The 23643-nt window shown below is 39.3% G+C and overlaps 1 protein-coding gene and 1 long non-coding RNA gene across 2 annotated transcripts; both read left to right on the top strand.

Moving 5' to 3' along the window:
- The first annotated feature begins 14321 nt into the window (after nt 1-14321).
- Nucleotides 14322-15577, top strand: LOC135475506 (uncharacterized). Its single transcript, XR_010445054.1, has 3 exons — nt 14322-14415; nt 15123-15225; nt 15513-15577. It is a non-coding gene; the product is annotated as an uncharacterized LOC135475506 (long non-coding RNA).
- A 1562-nt stretch (nt 15578-17139) lies between these two features.
- Nucleotides 17140-21185, top strand: LOC135469858 (uncharacterized). The gene is made up of 4 exons (XM_064748891.1): nt 17140-17190; nt 17445-17526; nt 18490-18604; nt 21083-21185. Exons 1-4 carry the CDS (start codon nt 17176-17178, stop codon nt 21183-21185), a joined length of 315 nt encoding a protein of 104 aa, XP_064604961.1. The 5' UTR covers nt 17140-17175.
- The last annotated feature ends 2458 nt before the right edge of the window (nt 21186-23643 follow it).

The following is a 23643-nucleotide window of genomic DNA, read 5'->3' as shown; positions in this document are numbered from 1 at the left end:
TTGTTACCTGGCGTGTAAATCATGAACTGAAAGTGCATCCAAGTCATCCAGGCTCTTTGTCTCTTAGCAGCTCTGGTATTTGATTGTGGAACAGGATACAATAATACCGCAACATCAGCACGTAAATTGTGTAATTTTCAGGGTGTCTCTCTTATGTAATATAATTCAAAATAAGTTCATGTGGATTGTGTAAATATGCCGAGCGCGTAATTACAAGCATGGATATAATCATCAGTGCAAGCGCATACATGTCTCGGTGTAATCACATCAGTTGTATGTGGATTTCGGGTCATTACTCTGAATACCGATGCATGGAGTGGGCTGTTTTACGCTAAGCTTACTTGTCAATCTGAATTACAGACCTGTGCCATTCCATAATGAATTCAACAGCTGATAATGGAAGACCGAGTGGACAATTTCTTCAGTTAGGTATTTCATGAATACGTGTATAATACGGTACACGGTCGGGAACGATACACCTAGTTGGTCACAGCGTCAAGAAAGAAGCAACTTTATAACACGATCTTTGATTTGTCAATTTGTGAAGAAAGAAAATGAATCCGTTACGTTTTTTGTGATCAATTATATGAATTAAGAAAGTGAAACGTTTCCGTCAGTTATGAATCAAGAAAACGAAACATTTCTGTCGGTTACGCATGACGAAAACGAAACACCTGTCAGGTAAGAATCAAGAAAATGAAACATCGTCGCTCATGAATCAAGAAAACGAAACAGCTCCTCCCTTATAAAGAAAAAAGACGGCACTAACGTAGCTGGCAAATGAATCGGGGGAGTGGATATGTATACAGAGAGACGTTTCACTGTTTTGATTAGTAAAATGTTTAATTGTAAATGGAGGAACATGTAGAATTTACTACAAAACAAAAAGTACCTTTGCAGAATAGGCAGCACAAGTTTCTTCGCACGTGAACGCCTATCACGTAACCACGGATTAAACAAACTTAACATAACGACTTAATTTCTCGGCGATATATTTAGAAGGGGTGGCGGTGGAAATAGTTCACTTTATCATCATTGTTATCATCACAAACAGAAGTTCCGGTGTAACACATGTACACGTAGGCCTACATATGGACAGTTAGATTTAAAATTAAGCGTTTGAACTTATTTTCTCAAAACCCGATTTGCCTGTAGTTCTATTTGTGTGGATTTAACTTCAAAATCGGTCAATGAGTGCTTCTGTTGGTGAGCATGAAAGTTTAATAATATAATTTTGAAATAAATACAACTTTATAAAGAGGGGCCAATTCGCCTGTAGCTTGCGTGAAGTATACACATTTATTTGATTGACGATTAGACATGCTTACACTACACCAAGAAGTACTTCGCGACTTCACGACTGAAAGCCAGATCATGCCAAGAGACAGCGCCTGTGCCCGTAAGAAGTCGCAAATTGCACATGGCGTAACTGCCTTGACAACACATATTGAAGAGATACGTCAACACGACAATTGTGTTTGACGTTGCGTCGCAACAGTCTTGTTGAACGGTCTCCATTGCTTTATACTTTGGGCATCGACGTCTCATGGTCGTTGACAGTTTGGGCTTTTGTTTGATCTCCTCTTCCATACACACATAGTTATTTTCATAGATCGCATGTTTATCACTTTTCTGGTTATGTGTTACGCAGAATTACTAGTTATTATGATCCTCTGGTCAATTTCTCCAAAGCCTGGGGGGATAATAAATAGGAATGTGCAACAGTAGCCTGCAAAAACAGATTGTATTACTGGTGGCATTTCACTGTTCGCTGCCAAGATGTCTGGGTTCCTGGTATGGTTACTCATCCTGTATATAGCATTAGCTACCAGCCCAGGAAGGTATTGCATGGTATCTGTTACATATTCGGCGTTACAAATGACAAAATTTACTAAATATTTAGATGCATTTAAACGGACACTGAATAAGAAATTTTCAACTTCTTTTTTAAAATGTTCATTATTTGTGTGTTTATTTTGAAGAAACCAACGCTTGTCTGACGAGGAAGGAAACTGGTTGTGAGTACGTTTGTGTCAATATAGCGCATGAGAGATAATCATATGAGAGGTTTGACGTTCGAGTCGAGGCCCTACATACATGCAGATGTAAACCCACAACTGACACTTATCCACACGTGATTTTGTCTGTGTATATCATGGAATTCAACAATGTCCTTCTTTGAATCAGTCATTTAACACAAACGTTAGTATTCAACATGTGATATGTGGCAGACATATGGTATTTTCTGGAAACCGTGGCAGTTTACAGGACATGTGGAGGAATTACAGAGATTTGACGCCAGTGGCAATTCCACGTGACTTAATGCCACTTAATACCACATGGGCATATCGTGGTCAAGCCTGTCGGCTTAATACCACATGGGCATATCGTGGTCAAGCCTGTCAGCTTAATGCCATATGGGCATAATCGTGCTTAAGCGAGTCGGCTTGATGCCAAATGAACATATCGTGGTCATTCGAGTCGTCCTTAACGCCTCATGAACATATTGTGGTTATTCGAGTCGGCTTTTCGCCACATGGTCATCGTGGAGATCTCGGCTTGTGGATGAATAATAGAGATTCAGTGCCATGCAGGCAGGTTTTCATGCAGCAGCCATTAACATTTGCTGACAAAAACGTAGATTCAGTGCCACGCAGGCAGGTTTTCATGCAGCAGGCCATTAACATTTTGCTGACAAAACGTAGATTCAGTGCCACGCAGGGCAGGTTTTCATGCAGCAGCCATTAACATTTGCTGACAAAAACGTAGATTCAGTGCCACGCAGGCAGGTTTTTCATGCAGCAGTCCATTAACATTTGCTGACAAAAACGTAGATTCAGTGCCACACAGGCAGGTTTTTCATGCAGCAGTCATTAACATTTGCTGACAAAACGTAGATTCTTTAATATTATAAACTTCTAAAGCCCTAAGTTTTTTTGGTGTTTTTTTGTTTTAAATTCTAAAACATATTTTAATTACAAAAATGTGTATGTTTGCTTATTTTTAGGTGCGTTATTTACTAAAAGGAATAATCATAACATTACATGGACTGGTGAATGTGAGCATACATGTAGGTCTATGTGTAACGTTTAGACTTCTGGCAGTGTAGATGTATAGAGCAACAGTCCAGGCCTTTCATCAGAACAAAGTAACACCCGTCAAGATCAATTTCCGCTAAGACCTGCTCGAGTGTGTTAAAATTACATTTTCCTCACATACTCTGTATGACATATAGACCTTTGTGTTCTGTGTTTAGATGTGAAGGACTCAAACCTCCGTCTCAGGGGTGTTGGTTGGAGGCCAGCCCTTTCATGGACCCTGAGGGCCGGAACAGACTGCTGCCCTTGGGAAGTTTTGTGGACGTGAGTGAATGTCAAATCCATCGCGTTTTCTAATTAAAATGGGGTAGGGTGGGTTCGTGAAACGCAGAACAATTCCGATTGTATGCGTCAATCACAAGTATATCACTACCACAATTATACCGTTTGTCAGATCTGACATTTCATTAGGCGGCGTCATCTGGTGCTGAGTGGACAATTTGATACCCACTCTGACATTTATCAGTATACTAATTATCCGACTAAATTTCGTTATCCCGTATACAGTTTTGAAAAGTGGAAACTGGTTTTCGCTATAGTTGTTTGGATGGCTGATACCACAATACCTCAATAACATAAGCCTCTGTAGGACTTTGAGCAAAATCAGCACAGAAGACAACTTTCCTTTTTTAAAGAAATTCTTGATTTCCTTCAGTGTTTACTTTCATTTGTTAGCTTTCAAAAGTTCTGTTGTTGCAAGCCATTACCACGCATTCGTTATTTTCTTCAGAGAGTTTAACTGGGAAAAACCCATACTGGAAAAACCCATACTGTAATAACACTGTTTATCAAATTCGAACATAGGTGTGTGTGTGTGTGTGCGTGTGTGTGTGCGTGTGTGTGTGCGTGTGTGTGTGTGTGTGTGTGTGTGTGTGTGTGTGTGTGTGTGTGTGTGTGTGTGTGTGTGTGTGTGTGCGTGTGTGTATGTGTGTGTGCGTGCGTGCCTGCGCGTGTGTACGTTTGTATTTTGTTTCTTTTATATCCAAAGTAGTTACCAAGAGAAACAAAACAGATCATAATTTTTTGTTTCTCTTTACAACGTTATAATCTGTTATCATTAGGCATTTCGAACTTATGTCGAACACCTGCTACTGAAGTAACAATTCTATGCAATTTTGAATGACCACAATTTATATCTGGCTTAACTAAGTTAACATTTCAGGTGACTGTTTGGATGTGCAAACTGGCGAGAGTGTTGCAGCCGGCACAAGGTTTGTGATAACCAATGACGAGGGTTCTGCCAGAGATTGTCGCTGTGTGGCCAATCAGGAAACTGGAGACAGCAGTCTTGAGTGTGTTGTGAAGTATGTACTTCCGTTATAACCCTTGACACAGAACACCTGGATTGTACTGTGATCTATTGTGGTTCAGTTCTAGATCAGAATTCATCCGGTAATGTCCCTAATGCGTAGCTCAACCTATCTTGTACATCCTTACCCACTACTCGCATAGTTTTGGAATCAATACTTTTAGACTGAGATGGGGATCTTTTAAAAATTAACGAAAATTTAATGAATGGGAACAAATCTGCCTGAACCATATGTAGAAGCTATAATGTGCGAGCCTATCGATATGAATGCTTCATTCACGCTCATGCAAAGTTCCAAGCTGTGCACGTCACCAATATAGATGTGCAGGAGGACAATAGACCGTATTTCACCATCAGCATGGCTTTCTAATAATTCAACAGGTCCAAACCTACTTTATATTCAGATTTATTGATATCAGTACCAGGGTTGTTTGTAACTGTTACATCTGTCGACATAGGCCTACATTTGATTAAATGAATTCTACGAGATTTATATGTGGACATTGGGGCTTTAATATGGACAATAGGTACTGAATGGGATGCCTTTTCTCGCGCAATGGCGATCCGAATCCAAATCGGATTGATCATTTCTCTCTTGTGACCCATGTATACATACTCTCTTATACCTTAACAGCTGCAAATAACACTCAAATGGGTTAAAGAGTGGCCACACGTTCAAATGTTACGCATAGCACTTAACTGTTACTGTAACACTTACAACTGTCATGTATGAGACTCACAGGTCCTGCATAGTCACTCATCCAACCCTTGAAATGTTAATGCTAAACTGTTAGTGTCACGAGTATATGAATTGTCGGAAAAAGCAGTACTGAAGTCAAAATTTAAGGCGTTCTCGCAGTAATTGTTTTTTGGTTATGGCAGTTGAAATTTTGACACATTTGTTTTAAGATAACATTCAGGAAGTGTTGAAATTTTTTTCTATTTACAGGGCTCAAAAGCAAGTTCTAAAATCATATTTAAAATTTAGTCCAAAAAAATCTCTTTGTGAAATCGGTTCCTGAAACCAACGATCTTCATGATCGCTGTCTAATCTTGAATGTAAGAATTTCTTTGCCTTCTTTATATGGATTTTCGGTTCACTTTTGTTCTTTAATCAAAAGGATTGAAAAAAGTGTTTAGGAAATGCACAGATTTATATCAACACTTTTCACTGGAATATAAACAGCGGTGGGAAAGGCTTGCAAGACACTTGCAAGGTATATCATGAGATTTTTGGTTGCCTTTTTGTTACTTTTTGTTTATTTTTACAAAGATAAGATGGTGATACATGTATATACCTGTAGCTCCAGTAATTGAACTTAAACTACGTGGTATGAAAGACAACGATGACATTTTGCTATTGGAGTAGGGCTGATGATGATAATGTAGCTCCAGTAATAGAACTTAAACTACGTGGTATGAAAGACAACGATGACATTTTGCTATTGGAGTAGGGCTGATGATGACAATGTAGCTCCAGTAATAGAACTTAAACTACGTAGTATGAAAGACAAACGATGACATTTTGCCATTGGAGTAGGGCTGATGATGACAATGTAGCTCCAGTAATAGAACTTAAACTACGTGGTATGAAAGACAACGATGACATTTTGCCATTGTAGTTGGGCTGATGATGACAATGTAGCTCCAGTAAAAGAACTTAAACTACGTGGTATGAAAGACAACGATGACATTTTGCTATTGGAGTAGGGCTGATGATGACAATATAGCTCCAGTAATAGAACTTAAACTACGTGGTATGAAAGACAACGATGACATTTTGCTATTGGAGTAGGGCTGATGATGACAATGTAGCTCCAGTAATAGAACTTAAACTACGTGGTATGAAAGACAATGATGACATTTTGCTATTGGAGTAGGGCTGATGATGACAATGTAGCTCCAGTAATAGAACTTAAACTACGTGGTATGAAAGACAACGATGACATTTTGCTATTGGAGTTGGGCTGATGATGACAATGTAGCTCCAGTAATAGAACTTAAACTACGTGGTATGAAAGACAACGATGACATTTTGCTATTGGAGTTGGGCTGATGATGACAATGTAGCTCCAGTAATAGAACTTAAACTACGTGGTATGAAAGACAATGATGACATTTTGCTATTGGAGTAGGGCTGATGATGACAATGTAGCTCCAGTAATAGAACTTAACCTTCTGTAGTATGAAAGACAATGATGACATTTTGCTATTGGAGTAGGACTGATGATGACAATATAGGTCCATTAATAGGGTTAGTGACGAGCTGATGGTGATACAGCTCCATATGACACTGATAAAGCTCCATCACATGGCTGCTGATGACAGTGGTGACAATACAGGAGGGTTTTAAAGCGTGATCTGAATCGACGTCCTCCAATACATATATGGCTCTCCCTGTCGCAAACTTTGTCCTTGAACGAGAAAATAAAAAGGACGCTCTGCTTTCGGCTTGCTCATTTTTTACCGCCCTGAATTGAGTGAGAATTAGGGGAATGATGAACATTTCACTCACCATCATGTTTACTGGAGGGAAGAGGATTAGGGGCCTTAAAACTGTTGATTAGCGTACAAAAAAGATCGTACTGTAGTGTTAGTTATGTAGTCACTCTGAGAAATACATGTGTACAGCCGAAATTTTTGTTTTTCATAAAAGTAAATTATTTCCTTCAGAAAGAACACACCTGTATTGGCCTATATTTGATACAATGAATAATGTTCGAGATAACTTTGAGGTAGTATTCATTAACTAAAAATAGGTTCAGTATTTCCTTAACTATATAATATACATGTTTTTATTCGTTGTCAGGTAGCTGAAGACAATGGTTACAGGAGATCGCCATCAAATAGACGGCTATACCGACAAGGTATAATTATAATAATTCGTCTGGAAATAAAACTTTGTGTTGACTCTTAATATTTGATTTTCAGTTATGTAGTTATATAGATATCGAGGAACGCTAGTACCAGGATTGGTGTCGTTCTATAGACATCGAGGAATGTTCGTAGGACATGAATTAGTGTTGTCATAGACATCAAGGAATGTTCCTAGTACAAAGATTGGTGTCGTTATACAGCTATCGAGAAATGTTCCTAGTACAAGGGTTGGTGTCGTCGTAGATATTGAGGAATGCTCCTAGTACATAGATTGGTGTCGTTATACAGATATCGAGGGATGCTCCAAGTACAAAGATTGCTGTCGTTATATAGATATCGAGGAATGCTCCTAGTACAAGTGTTGGAGTCGTCGTAGATATCGAGGAATGCTCCTAATACAAAGATTGGTGTTGTTATACAGATATCGAGAAATGCCCCTGGTACAAGGATTAGTGACGTCATAGATATTGGGGAATCCTCCGAGCTCAATGATTAGTGTCTTTATATAGATACCGACGATTGCTCCTTGTACACTGATTGGTGTTGGTATATAGATACCGTGGAATGTTCCTATTACAAAGATAGGTGTCGTTATACAGATATCGAGGAATGTTACTAGTACAAGGATTTGTTCCGTTATACAGATATCGAGGAATGTTACTAGTACAAGGATTTGTTCCGTTATACAGATATCGAGGAATGTTACTAGTACAAGGATTTGTTCCGTTATACAGATATCGAGGAATGTTACTAGTACAAGGATTTGTTCCGTTATACAGATATCGAGGAATGTTACTACATGTAGTACAAGAATTGGTGTCGTTATATAGATATGGAGGAATGTTATGTAAATTTCAAGGAATGCTACTAGTATAAGAAAGTTAAGAACTGGTACTAGGTGGTCGAATTAGTTCTGATGTACGAACTAGTATGTCTTAGCAGAAGGCTGTTTAGGGTCAGCAGGCATACCGGATTGAGAGCGTTCAGGGTTGGTAACGAAATAAAAACGCTGATGACTGGCAATGGTGTATCATACTTTTGAGAATTAATACTTGTTTACGAAGGGATATAACAACGATTGGTGTTTTGTGTGGTGTTGTAATGTGCAGAGTTTGGTATTGCTCTACGGACCACTATTGTCATATTGGGTCTATGGATATAGCACGTTATTGCCATTGAAAAGGACATACATACGTATATTACAGAGGAATACAAGTTGTTAAAGCGGTTATCCGGCATCAACATACAGTGTAGTCTCGGTTATGAACACAGGCATAAAACGGAATCTTAAAATCTAGCATAAAAGGTAGATGTTTCCCCCGGGCTCTCCTCGGTTTCCTCCCATTATAATGCTGACCGCTTTCGTATCAGTGAAATATTCTTGAGTAAGGCGTAAAACACCAATAAAAAAAAAATCAATTGAAAAAAGGTGTATGACATTTTCTAATGACTGGAAGCAAAGCATTGAGGAAACACACACACACACAGTGAGGATATTCTGAATGGTTGTGGGGTGAGATTGTGTGAATAATACAGGCAGGGTATCAGTGACAGTCACATACATATAGCTGTGGGGTGAGATTGTGTGGATAATACTGGCAGGGTATCAGTGACAGTCACATACATATGGCTGTGGGGTGAGATTGTGTGGATAATACAGGCAGGGTATCAGTGACAGTCACATACATATGGCTGTGGGGTGAGATTGTGTGGATAATACAGGCAGGGTATCATTGACAGTCACATACATATGGCTGTGGGGTGAGATTGTGTGGATAATACAGGCAGGGTACCAGTGACAGTCACATACATATGGCTGTGGGGTGAGATTGTGTGGATAATACAGGCAGGATATCAGTGACAGTCACATACATATAGCTGTGGGGTGAGATAGTGTGGATAATACAGGCAGGGTATCAGTGACAGTCACATACATATGGCTGTGGGGTGAGATAGTGTGGATAATACAGGCAGGGTATCAGTGACAGTCACATACATATGGCTGTGGCGTGAGATTGTGTGGATAATACAGGCAGGGTATCAGTGACAGTCACATACTCATGGCTGTGGGGTGAAATAGTGTGGATAATACAGGCAGGGTATCAGTGACAGTGACATACATATGGCTGTGGGGTGAGATTGTGTGGATAATACAGGCAGGGTATCAGTGACAGTCACATACATATGGCTGTGGGGTGAGATTGTGTGGATAATACAGGCAGGGTATCAGTGACAGTCACATACATATGGCTGTGGGGTGAGATTGTGTGGATAATACAGGCAGGGTATCAGTGACAGTCACATACATATGGCTGTGAGGTGAAATTGTGTGGATAATACAGGCAGCGTATCAGTGACAGTCACATACATATGGCTGTGGGGTGAGATTGTGTGGATAATACAGGCAGGGTATCAGTGACAGTCACATACATATGGCTGTGGGGTGAGATTGTGTGGATAATACAGGCAGGGTATCAGTGACAGTCACATACATATGCCTGTGGGGTGAGATTGTGTGGATAATACAGGCAGGGTATCAGTGACAGTCACATACATATGGCTGTGGGGTGAGATTGCGGGGATAATACAGGCAGGGTAGCAGTGACAGTGACATACAGATGGCTGTGGGGTGAGATTGTGTGGATAATACAGGCAGGATATCAGTGACAGTCACATACACATGGCTGTGGGGTGAGATTGTGTGGATAATACAGGCAGGGTATAAGTGACAGTGACATACATATGGCTGTGGGGTGAGATTGTGTGGATAATACAGGCAGGGTATCAGTGACAGTCACATACATATGGCTGTGCGGTGAGATTGTGTGGATAATACAGGCAGGATATCAGTGACAGTCACATACATATGGCTGTGGGGTGAGATTGTGTGGATAATACAGGCAGGGTATCAGTGACAGTCACATACTCATGGCTGTGGGGTGAGATTGTGTGGATGATACAGGCAGGGTATTAGTGACAGTGACATACATATGGCTGTGGGGTGAGATTGTGTGGATAATACAGGCAGGGTAATAGTGACAGTGACATATATATGGCTGTGGGGTGAGATTGTGTGGATAATACAGGCAGGGTATCAGTGACAGTGACATACATATGGCTGTGGGGTGAGATTGTGTGGATAATACAGGCAGGGTATCAGTGACAGTCACATACATATGGCTGTGGGGTGAGATTGTGTGGATAATACAGGCAGGGTATCAGTGACAGTGACATACATATGGCTGTGGGGTGAGATTGTGTGGATAATACAGGCAGGGTATCAGTGACAGTCACATACATATGGCTGTGCGGTGAGATTGTGTGGATAATACAGGCAGGATATCAGTGACAGTCAAATACTCATAGCTGTGTGGTGAGATTGTGTGGAAAATACAGGCAGGGTATCAGTGACAGTCACATACTCATGGCTGTGGGGTGAGATTGTGTGGATGATACAGGCAGGGTATCAGTGACAGTGACATACATATGGCTGTGGGGTGAGATTGTGTGGATAATACAGGCAGGGTATCAGTGACAGTCACATACTCATGGCTGTGGGGTGAGATTGTGTGGATAATACAGGCAGGGTATCAGTGACAGTCACATACTCATGGCTGTGGGGTGAGATTGTGTTGATAATACAGGCAGGGTATCAGTGACAGTGACATACATATGGCTGTGGGGTGAGATTGTGTGGATGATACAGGCAGGGTATCAGTGACAGTCACATACATATGGCTGTGGGGTGAGATAGTGTGGATAATACAGGCAGGGTATCAGTGACAGTGACATACATATGGCTGTGGGGTGAGATAGTGTTGATAATACAGGCAGGGTATCAGTGACAGTGACATACAGATGGCTGTGGGGTGAGATTGTGTGGATAATACAGGCAGGGTATCAGTGACAGTCACATACATATGGCTGTGGGGTGAGATTGTGTGGATAATACAAGCAGGGTATCAGTGACAGTCACATAATACAACTTGGCTTTGGAGTAGATTTGTTCAAAGAATACAGGTAAACACTAAAGCAGTAGGACTTCCTTTGGCGCTTTTAATCCGTGCTTGAAAGTTGTCTACCTGTGCGTATACTTCTTTACACATGATATCTGAATACAGTAATGAGGCTGGCCTATACAATTTTGAATTACTTAAGATAACATGACAAAATCTAGACCGATTTATGTTATTAAAAGCCAGAAGACAGCAATTCTTACAACTATTTCGGATAAGGTGGAACAGCCGTAAACAGTCACAGCTATTTTGTTTCTAACGTGCGTCACTTGCTAAGTCTGTTAATCTGGAATCCGTACGAGGCCATGTTTGTATCCTTCAGTCGGTTTATTTGTTATATACAAAACAAGAAGGAAATCTTTACGTTGCAAAAAATATCTATAATGTGATTGTAAGCTCAGAAAGGTTATAGCTAAACGACTTGTCACTATTTCAAAACTCTGTTCAGTACTCCCTACAAGACGTGGAAGCAATGTTCGATATTGTGCGATGTAGAAATTTTGTACACTCTTATCACAAATATCTTTATCGGGCATAACCGCTAAATTCGTGCCTCATTCTCAACAATTTTCTGTCGGTCATTGCTCCCATGTGGCGTTTATATCTGTGGCCAGTCCACTCGGTCAAGTCGTTCATAAATCATCGGTTTACCAACTTAAAATTACTGGCATTTGCAACAGTGATAAGCATGCGGTGTTTGACGCTGCTGATAAGGGTGGGGATATATAAGACTGACCGATGCTCCGAACTCCCGTGTTCTCGCCACCCATCACCCACACCCTTCATCAGCAGGCTAGAGTAGATCAACTATTCACAGGTATGTTCACCCAACTGTTTGTACAGGTAATACAATCATCACGTAAAACCTGACATTTAATGTGTTCGGCAGATACATTATGCCATCCTACTTATATACCATTGTTGCCAATGTCGATGTATCTAGACACTGCTTTTCAGCCTTTATCCTGATCATTATTATTGTGTTATCGAGCGTTTCGCACAGTGAAATGAAGCTGTGGGTTCAACTTTCGGGTCATTCCATCTCTAATTACTACTCATTATCTGTTGTTCACAGGTAACCATGAATCCTTTACTATTCTCATGCCTAATCGGAGCCTTCATCTGCCAGATAACGGCAGCTTCTGGACCTCTAGGTGAGAGCTACACTATAACCTCGCTAATTTGTAAAATTCGCCTCGTTAAAGTCATTTGTAGCACCATTTAGGTTAAAGCGAATATCTTTTTAGGAACATCGTCCAAGCTATAGCTTCTTTGTGAATGTAAGCTTTATGTGCAGAGCATGACACGAGGACATATGTAGGTCACCACGGTGAAATTTTCTCTAAAAAGTCTATTATGATTCATTGATGGACATGTGCAGTACTGGCAGGAACTCCTAGCCCATGCAGTGTCGAGTTTTGACTCAAACGCAACCATTGGCCCTAAAAACACAAATATAATTATATGTGCCTTTTAAACACTATATAAATGTATTATTTTACGTTTTGAAATATATCTGCAGATAAAGTGATTACCAATTTCACTAAAATGTAATTATTCACGACTTTCATGTGACAGAAGTAATATGGTATATTGCTATTGGCTACTTTCCTCAAAATACCTTCTTTCAGTTATCCTTGTCAAGTCTTGAAATTCATTAGCTATATATTAGAAATACATAAATAGAGAAAAGTATCCCTTTCTCTTTACAGCATTTCAAATGCAAGCGCTTAAATGCACATTGACTGATGCATGCATTCACGAAAACAACCGACCCCAAGTTTCTTTATTTATGAACGATCGCGCCGTAATGCATGCCGGTGGGGAGACTTACAGGAAAATGGCTGATGTACAAGATGATTCTTAGAAATAGTCCATTCTATTTACCACATCGAACACTATAACTGATCCCACTGTGACTTTTAGATTCAACATCACGTCTTCCATCACACGGAATGTCCAAAGCAAAACCAAAATCAAGATCTTTGGAATATCGTAGATACCGTTTTGCTGCATTCTCCAAGTTCCATGATGGTTAGTAAGGCCAGCAAATAAGTTTTGACGTGAGATGTTTGCGCCAAAAGCCTAAATTGAATATTTCGTTCAGTATGATTTTCGAAAAAAATCGCTCCTCGAACACTGCAAGTCATCGCGTGACGTCAGTTGTCATAGAGATATGACCTAGATTTAAGTCACAATTTTGGAGCCAAATATATCGATAAATGAGCTGTTAGAAATGTTGATATTTTCCAAAAACATTAAAGCTCATCCTTTTATCGTAAACTAATGCACTGTGTTATGTTATCTGATCACAGATTTCCTTAGTGTTTTCGAGAACTATACTTAGTGAAATGTGTGGCTCGGTTTCAGCCGTTTCACATATATCGATATCAGTACGCATCTAATTTACATACTTATCAAAACAAACAGGCGTTATCTTCACTATTAACCACCTAAAACCGTTGAAAAAAATTGTGTGATAAATAGGATATACAATTCGTGACCCATTATATCAAATTTATTAAGAATAATTAAACTGATATAGGCCTAATGGGTCACGAATTGTAGGCCTATATGCTCTGTAAACATCATTCGCAAGTCTCGCATTGTCTAGTTTTAACAACTGGACAACAGCGGAGACATCTTAAAGTTCGTAGCGTTCTTTGTGCCCACACGAAGACATTAGCCCCGTTGAGCCCGTATGTACGTGCAGTTTGTTCGGATCGTGGTCGAGTAAATATAAGACTTAGTCACCATGGTTGAATGCCGGCCTTGGACAGGAAGCTCTCAGGAAGCTCTCAGGAAGCTCTCCCCTCTCATATATTTAGCGGTCAACGACCCTTGTGTGACAGTTTGTTGTAAATAAGTGCATTATTTGAACTGACATACTTCTGAAGAACTTAAGATGAAATTTTTCCTGCGTGAACATTATTTAATTCATTTTGTAAAGTGTGATATTGCTTAATATAGGCCCAATTAATGTGACATCACTGTTGGTAGGTTGTACGTATCGAGGGAAGTTCTACGAGGAAGACGCTTCCTGGCCGGTGGCGTGCGACGCCATTTGTACCTGTAGAAGGGAAGGAGACATCTTCTACATGAGCTGTGAAGAAATGTGAGTCGAGTATTTACACATCTTAACCCAAGATATAAAGTCAAATATGTACTAAATGATCTTCGAAAGTGTAAATGGATAAGGGAAAGTCTTAGAGGTAAGGATGCAGATGATAGAAATATTGGGCAAGTAATAGCTTCATTTTAATGCATGATTTGATTAAGAATGTTTGGATGAGCATTTGGTGGCCTAGATCGTCAGAGGAACACAAAAAACTGGCACCGCCACTGACACATTTAGGCCTTTCGGTACGTAAAAGACAAACAGTGAGGTAGAAGCCATGCCACCGGAAAAGACAATTGGCGATTTCGACCGCCCCTGCACCTGAACACGTTTTTCGTGAGGAGATGCTAGCCACCTGTGCATATCTGAGCGATATATGCATTACCGAAAACCTAAGAGTCAAAGTTGAACTATTTTATTAATGCCATGCGAACATTGAAAACTACTGGTGAGGCGACGAGAAAAATAACTTAGCCCTATAAAAGTACACACAAACTGCAGATTGGATGGTGTCTTAACGTTTTTAACTTTTTTTTATTTTTTTGCTTTGTGGATCCGGGTGTTAGCAGTTAGCCGGTTTCAATTCATAGAGCGAACGTTATTTTCGTTTGTGATCCTCAAATCGCTAACAGTATAAATATGTCTCTCTGCAAAGGAATAATCCATGAAGTAGTTTTTAACATCATTTTCGATTTTGTTTTCAGGTGTCCCGACACGGCTTTACCCCCGGGATGCTCCCTGGCGTACCTACCAACCAGGAGTATGTCTCTGTCCAGAGACTGTTGTCCTATTGTCACCTGCCCACAGGTAAAGTATGTAGGCCATGATACCAACACACTGTCTAGTAAGAACACGGATTAGAACTACGCTGATTCCAAGATACAATAGGAGAGTTGAGATATTAAGTGTCCAACTGACAGTCTCGACCGTTAGTTGGTTAAAGAATCAAAAGCCAAATTCCCATCTGATACATAACAGTGTATTGTAAACGTTACTTGTTTATTTTGTTATATTGCATGAAGTAATCTATGCATGTACTTATTATTGTCATCTATATTACCCCCTTGGTGTTCATTGTTTATCGATGTTTACAGGTACCGCCGCCGTTGCCCGAGGATTGAAAACTGTGCGAGCTTGAAAGAAGAATGGAATCAAAAATATCACATAAAAGTGTTTGATTCTGCAAGAAACTAAAATTAGTCAAAAGTGCATATAATTCAATTTTTTGTCAAGATTTTAATAAGCTAATTGAAGTCATTATAGCAATAAAAAAAATTCTGCTGAATTCACTTATGTGAGTTATCATTCATATCTGCCATGTATATTCCCTAACGCAGTGCAGGAAGATTACCCACATTATATTTCCTAACAGAGCGCTGTAATGTTATAAGAGATATATAGTGTGCTCTTCCTCTGAAAGAGCGGTACAGTGTGTTCTCCTTCTGACACAACGATATAGTGCGCTCTCCTTCTGACAGAGCGGTATAGTGTGTTCTTCCTCTGAAAGAGGGGTATAGTGTGTTCTCCTTCTGACACAACGATATAGTGTGCTCTCCTTCTGACAGAGCGGTATAGTGTGTTCTCCTTCTGACAGAACGATATAGTGTGCTCTCCTTCTGACAGAGCGGTAGAGTGTGTTCTCCTTCTGACACAACGATATAGTGTGCTCTTCCTCTGACAGAGCGGTATAGTGTGCTCTTCCTCTGATAGAGCGTCATAGTATGTTCTCTTTCGGACAGAGCGGTATAGTGTGCTCTTCTTCTGAAGGAGCGGTACAGTGTGCTCTCCTTCTGACAGAATGATATGGTGTGTTCTTCCTCTGACAGAACGGTATAGTGTGCTCTTCCTCTGACAGAGCGGTGTAGTGTGTGTCGCATCTGTTAGAACAGTATGACACGAACGTGACGTTGTTCATTCACAAGCCTGAAGGCCATTGTGCATGAAACACGTGTCTGTTTTACCATCGTTCAACCTTCATTCGCCCCACAGAAAATATAATAAGCGCATTGTTAGCGATGCAGCGTACGATATCATCCCATTACGAGGAAGTAAGTCATTGTATAACACCTACTTTACGTAGTTATAATCACTAATGTAGTAATACTACAAACCATATTCCAATATGAGTTCTGGTTGGAACCTTTTAAGTTCAGGTTTACAGTACGCGTGTATTTTTCAAGTCCATTTTACGGTGTTCTGAGTTATTTACAAAACAAGGGGGAAACTTCCCATACGGATGATTGTCTGCAGAGTAAAATAGGCCTATATTGAGATGGCAGTTCATAAATTCTGCCTCAACAATATCATTATAGTTGTCAGCTCATTCGGATAACTAATCGTTAAATCTATTTTAAAACAATTCAGCTCATTGGAAAAATGCAAGTTTGTGATCGAGTTTTGAAATCATATAAGTTTATTATAAGTATCTTTATCGTGAGTACGGCTTCATCGGTGAATCATTGGCAACAATTTTCTTCCGGTTCTATGATCATCCCGGTCTTTCGGCTCGCACATAGCGGCCATATCCGTGGTAAGTTCAACTGCATAAACATACAACCAACCATGGTCTCGGAGAAGTCTTCATGAATCACAAGCCAGGCAAAATGAAATTTGCAATTCTGGAATTTATAATGAAAAGCATGTGGTGTTTGCGAATCTGTAGAGATAACAATGGAGGGTATATAAGACTGACTGTTGTTCAGAACTCTCATATCCCCGCCATCTCTCACCACACCCGTCACTAGCAGGCGACGGTAGATGAACTCTTCACAGGTATGCTCACCCACCCGCTTGTGCAGCTAACACTGCACCTAATTTTGGCCTTTGATGTTTTCGGCAGACTTTAGCAAGAATAATTACTATTTTACTTACTTACCATCGTTACCATAAACGATAGCTTGAAGCAGGTCATGAGCAACGCTCTTTCACAACTCTTTCATGGGGTGCTTTTATAGGGAACTAAAACAGAAGGGTTCCATTTTGGGTCATTGCTTACTTACCTATCACTAATTCTCTTTTCGTCACAGGTAACAATGAATGCGCAACTTTTCGCTTGCGTATTCGGGGTCTTCATCTGTCAACTTTTGGCAACTGCTGAAGCTACTGAAGGTAAACGACTGTGTAACCAACTTTGGTTTGGTTAGTTTGTCTTTTGAGAAACTTTGCGGTTTATATCATTACGGATTATAGATCTTATAAGAACAGCATCATTCACTCCAAAATCTCCTCAGCAGGTCCTTTCGGTGTTATGTGCAAAGTAAGAAAAGCTAATGACATTATTTCGTAAACATTTTGTATTTCCTTAATTTTTTACAAAACACTGTGCTACACGTGAGTTTTGAGACATCTCTGCAGGAATGAAGTAAAACACGGCCATCAGGCCTACAGACGCAGACAAGGACTGATTACCGAAGCTATAACCATGTGGCTAAAGGACATTAGAAAGTACATAATGTGTTTGTCTTTTCTTTGCTTAAAGCTTAAAAATGTCATTGATCACATGCCCTAGTAGCTTGTAAGGGTACATAAACGTCACACGTGAGAAGTGCGTCAGTAACTTGTAAGGGTATGTCACATGTGAGAAGTCAGTTAGTAATTTGTAAGGATACGTTACACGTGAGAAGTCCGTCAGGAACTTGTAAGGGTATGTCACATGTGAGAAGTCCGTCAGTAACTTGTAAGGATATGTTACACGTGAGAAGTCCGTCAGGAACTTGTAAGGGTATGTCACATGTGAGAAGTCAGTCAGTAACTTGTAAGGGTATGTCAGTATCGAGTAATACATTCTTGGGTGCAGCGTAAAATAACAAACAAATAACTAAATGAATGAATAAAGAAATTTATTTTATTTTCCTGTCACACTGACTGTACGATAAAAGAAATAGTTACAATTTTAAGCATTGGAAATAATAATAGAAGCATTATAATGTTTTTTTGTACAGTGTATGTAAGCTTATATAGATGCTCCTTTTTGGGATAACAGACCTTGGTCAATGTCTTTATATACATGTATATAGATGTAGACTGAAAATATATCTATTATGTAAACAAACGTAACCTTGCTGTTTGTAGGTTGTTCATATCAAGGGAAGGTGTACCTGGAAGACGCTTCCTGGCCGGTGGCGTGCGACTCAATTTGTACCTGTAATAGGGAAGGAGGCATTTTCTACATGAGCTGTAAAGAAATGTGAGTCAAGTATTTACACATGTTAAAATTCAGCTGTCAAGTTAAATATGTGCTAAATGATCTTCAAAATTTGTAAGTGGGCAAGGGGACCACCAATATATACATGGGGATATGCCTATGTATGGATACTGGTCGGAAATGCATAAATCACCTTATTATGTGCACGATTTGACTAAGAGTGATAAACATTATCACTGAACAGTGAACATTGTGACAACTTTATACAAAACGTATTAGCTGAGTTAGCGTCCTTGGTGCCTGAAAAGACAAATGGTGATTTTGATCGCCCCAGTACGTGGAGTACATTCCATGACGGAGTGGAAATTACATGTAAATAAATTTTAATGATTAGGAACTGTGGAGACATTGTTTAATAACTTTAAACCTAGAAACATTTGATGATACTGAATTTTAGAACCTATATATGCTAATTAACTGGTTATGTTAGACACTGGGCATATCTGATGATTACTTTTCCCTGTATATATACGCCTGCAGTATTACTTTGGTATTACTTTTAGGCAGATATATAGATGTACCGAGTGACTCGGCACGCTCTAGGCATATACATGTGTATAGTTGTCTTGAATGACTGGGAACGCTGTAGGCACATATGTAGATGTATTTGATGACTTGGAACGCTGTATGCACATACATGTATATAGATGTATTGAATGATTGGGAACGCTATAGACACATATATAGGTGCATTGGATGATTTGGAACGCTATAGGCACATACATGTATATAGATGTATTGAATGACTGGGAACGCTGTAGGCACATATGTAGATGTATTTGATGACTTGGAACGCTGTATGCACATGCATGTATATAGATGTATTGAATGACTGGGAACGCTATAGGCACATATATAGGTGCATTGGATGATTTGGAACGCTATAGGCACATACATGTATATAGATGTATTGAATGACTGGGAACGCTGTAGGCACATATGTAGATGTATTTGATGATTTGGAACGCTGTATGCACATACATGTATATAGATGTATTGAATGATTGGGAACGCTATAGGCACATATATAGGTGCATTGGATGATTTGGAACGCTATAGGCACATACATGTATATAGATGTATTGAATGACTGGGAACGCTGTAGGCACATATGTAGATGTATTTGATGACTTGGAACGCTGTATGCACATACATGTATATAGATGTATTGAATGATTGGGAACGCTATAGGCACATATATAGGTGCATTGGATGATTTGGAACGCTATAGGCACATACATGTATATAGATGTATTGAATGACTGGGAACGCTGTAGGCACATATGTAGATGTATTTGATGATTTGGAACGCTGTATGCACATACATGTATATAGATGTATTGAATGATTGGGAACGCTATAGGCACATATATAGGTGCATTGGATGATTTGGAACGCTATAGGCACATACATGTATATAGATGTATTGAATGACTGGGAACACTGTAGGCACATATATAGATGTAATTGATGACTTGGAACGCTATAGGCACATACATGTATATAGATGTATTGAATGATTGGGAACGCTATAGGCACATATATAGGTGCATTGGATGACTTGGAACGCTATAGGCACATACATGTATATAGATGTATTGAATGACTGGGAACACTGTAGGCACATATATAGATGTATTTGATGATTTGGAACGCTATAGGCACATACATGTACATGTATATAAATGTATTGAATGATTGGGAACGCTAAAGGCACATATAAAGATGTATTGAATGATTGGGAACGCTATAGGCAAATATAAAGTTGTATTGAATGATTGGGAACGCCATAGGCACATATATAGATTTATTTGATGACTGGAAACCGTATATGTCGTTGATCTTAGACCTATATAATTATTGGGAACTGTTAGACACCCACGAATATAGATGACTGAGAACGCTAGACAACTATAAGCATATTTGATTGATTCATTGATGGGTTGATTAATTTGAGTTTAACGCCGTCATGTATTTTATGAATAGGAACGGTGCATGGCTGTGAACATACTTAATGATTGGAAAGGGTAGATAGACGTACCTGTTTGAATTCTGGGAACACTATATAGCTATGAGTGTAATTGTTCATCGAAAACACTAAATACATATAGGAACAAACTAATCACCACAGACGTCTCCATGCCATATTCCGTTGTTGCAAACCCTATGACTCTTGGGCTATTTTGGTATTGTACCTACTGAACATTGGAGTATCGTGATTAGAGTAACTTCAAAAAAGAAAGAAAAATTGAAGAAGTAAGCCCTATAGCAGTAGCAAGACTCCAAGTGCAGAGAGCATGGTGTCGTTTTTGAAAACATGATCGTCTTTTATAACTTTCAGACCGTTTAACTACCTGTACAGGTGTGACATGTAATGCACATTACAGGTAAGAACACTGGCGTTTAGAGGACAAACAGGTTGAAAATTCTGTCAACGAATAAACCATTCATTACTTCCAGGTGTCCAGACATGGCTTTACCTCCGGGATGCACCCCAGGCTACAAACCGACCAGGAGTATGACGCTCTCCAGAGACTGTTGTCCTATTGCCATATGTCGCTAGGTAAAGTATGACACCGATACAGCGCCATATGTTGCTAGGTAAAGTATGATACCGATACAGCGCCATATGTTGCTAGGTAAAGTATGATACCGATACAGCGCCATATGTTGCTAGGTAAAGTATGATACCGATACAGCGCCATATGTTGCTAGGTAAAGTATGACACCGATACAGCGCCATATGTTGCTAGGTAAAGTATGATACCGATACACTACCATATGTCGTTAGGTAAATTATGATACCTATACAGTTCCATATGTCGCTAGGTAAATTATGATACAGATACAGTTCCATATGTCAATAGGTAAATTATGATACAGACACAGTACCATATGTCGCTAGGTAAATTATGATACAGACACAGTGCCATTTGTTGCTAGGTAAAGTTTGATACCGATACACTACCATATGTCACTAGGTAAATTATGATACCAATACAGTTCCATATGTCACTAGATAAATTATGATACAGATACAGTACCATATGTCAATAGGTAAATTATGATACAGATACAGTACCACATGTCGCTAGGTAAATTATGATACCAATACAGTACCATATGTCGCTAGGTAAATTATGATACCGATACAGTTCCATATGTCGCTAGATAAATTATGATACAGATACAGTACCATATGTCGCTAGGTAAAGTATGATACTGATACAGTTCCATATGCCACTGGGTAAATTATGATACCGATACAAAGCCTTATGTCGCTAAGAAAAGTATGATACCGAGACAGTTCCATATGTCGCTAGGTAAAGTATGATACCGATGGAGTGCCATATTTCGCTAGGTAAAGTATGTGCCATATGTCGTTATGTAAAGTATGATACCGATACAGATCCATATGTCACTAGGTAAATTATGATACCAATACAGTTTCATATGTCTTTAGGTAAAGTATGATACCGATATAGAGCCATATGTTGCTAGGTAAAGTATGATACCGATACAGCGCCATATGTTGCTAGGTAAAGTATGATACCGATACAGCGCCATATGTTGCTAGGTAAAGTATGACACCGATACAGCGCCATATGTTGCTAGGTAAAGTATGATACCGATACACTACCATATGTCGTTAGGTAAATTATGATACCTATACAGTTCCATATGTCGCTAGGTAAATTATGATACAGATACAGTTCCATATGTCAATAGGTAAATTATGATACAGACACAGTACCATATGTCGCTAGGTAAATTATGATACAGACACAGTGCCATTTGTTGCTAGGTAAAGTTTGATACCGATACACTACCATATGTCACTAGGTAAATTATGATACCAATACAGTTCCATATGTCACTAGATAAATTATGATACAGATACAGTACCATATGTCGCTAGGTAAATTATGATACAGATACAGTACCACATGTCGCTAGGTAAATTATGATACCAATACAGTACCATATGTCGCTAGGTAAATTATGATACCGATACAGTTCCATATGTCGCTAGATAAATTATGATACAGATACAGTACCATATGTCGCTAGGTAAAGTATGATACTGATACAGTTCCATATGCCACTGGGTAAATTATGATACCGATACAAAGCCTTATGTCGCTAAGAAAAGTATGATACCGAGACAGTTCCATATGTCGCTAGGTAAAGTATGATACCGATGGAGTGCCATATTTCGCTAGGTAAAGTATGTGCCATATGTCGTTATGTAAAGTATGATACCGATACAGATCCATATGTCACTAGGTAAATTATGATACCAATACAGTTTCATATGTCTTTAGGTAAAGTATGATACCGATATAGAGCCATATGTCGTTCGGTAAATTATGATACCAATACAGTTTCATATGTCGTTATGTAAAGTATGATACTGATACACTGCCATATGTCGCTAGGTAAAGTATGATACCGATGCAGTTTCATATGTCGTTAGGTAAAGTATGATACCGATACAAATCCATATGTCACTAGGTAAAGTATGATACCGATGGAGTGCCATATGTCACTAAGTAAAGTACGATATCAATACACTGCCATATTTCGCTAGGTAAAGTATGATACCGATACAGTTCCATATGTCGCTAGATAAATTATGATACCGATACAGTTCCATATGTTGCTAGGTAAAGTATGATACCGATACAAATCCATATGTCGCTAGATAAATTATGATTACCAATACAGTTCCATATGTCGTTAGGTAAAGTATGATACTGATACAGAGCCATATGTCGATAGATAAATTGTTATACCGATACAGCAGCGCAGTATCACAAGAACGCGCAGAGTAATCTTGGGTGATGCTATAACTAAACAGTGGTGATGACTTTTATATCACAGTGTATTTTAAATACCACTTTTTACTTTTCGGCAATAGCTAGATAGTATACTACAGTGTTATGTCTGTGCACGTAAATACCAAGTATATATTGTACCATTCGAGTTCATTTGAATCTTTTACCATATTTACAGGTATC

This window comes from Liolophura sinensis, chromosome 1 (genome assembly GCF_032854445.1).
Source record: "Liolophura sinensis isolate JHLJ2023 chromosome 1, CUHK_Ljap_v2, whole genome shotgun sequence".
In the NCBI taxonomy this organism is placed as follows: Eukaryota; Metazoa; Mollusca; class Polyplacophora; order Chitonida; family Chitonidae; genus Liolophura; species Liolophura sinensis.
Note: the sequence above shows the minus strand (reverse complement) of the source record. Positions and strands in the feature narration are given on the sequence as shown.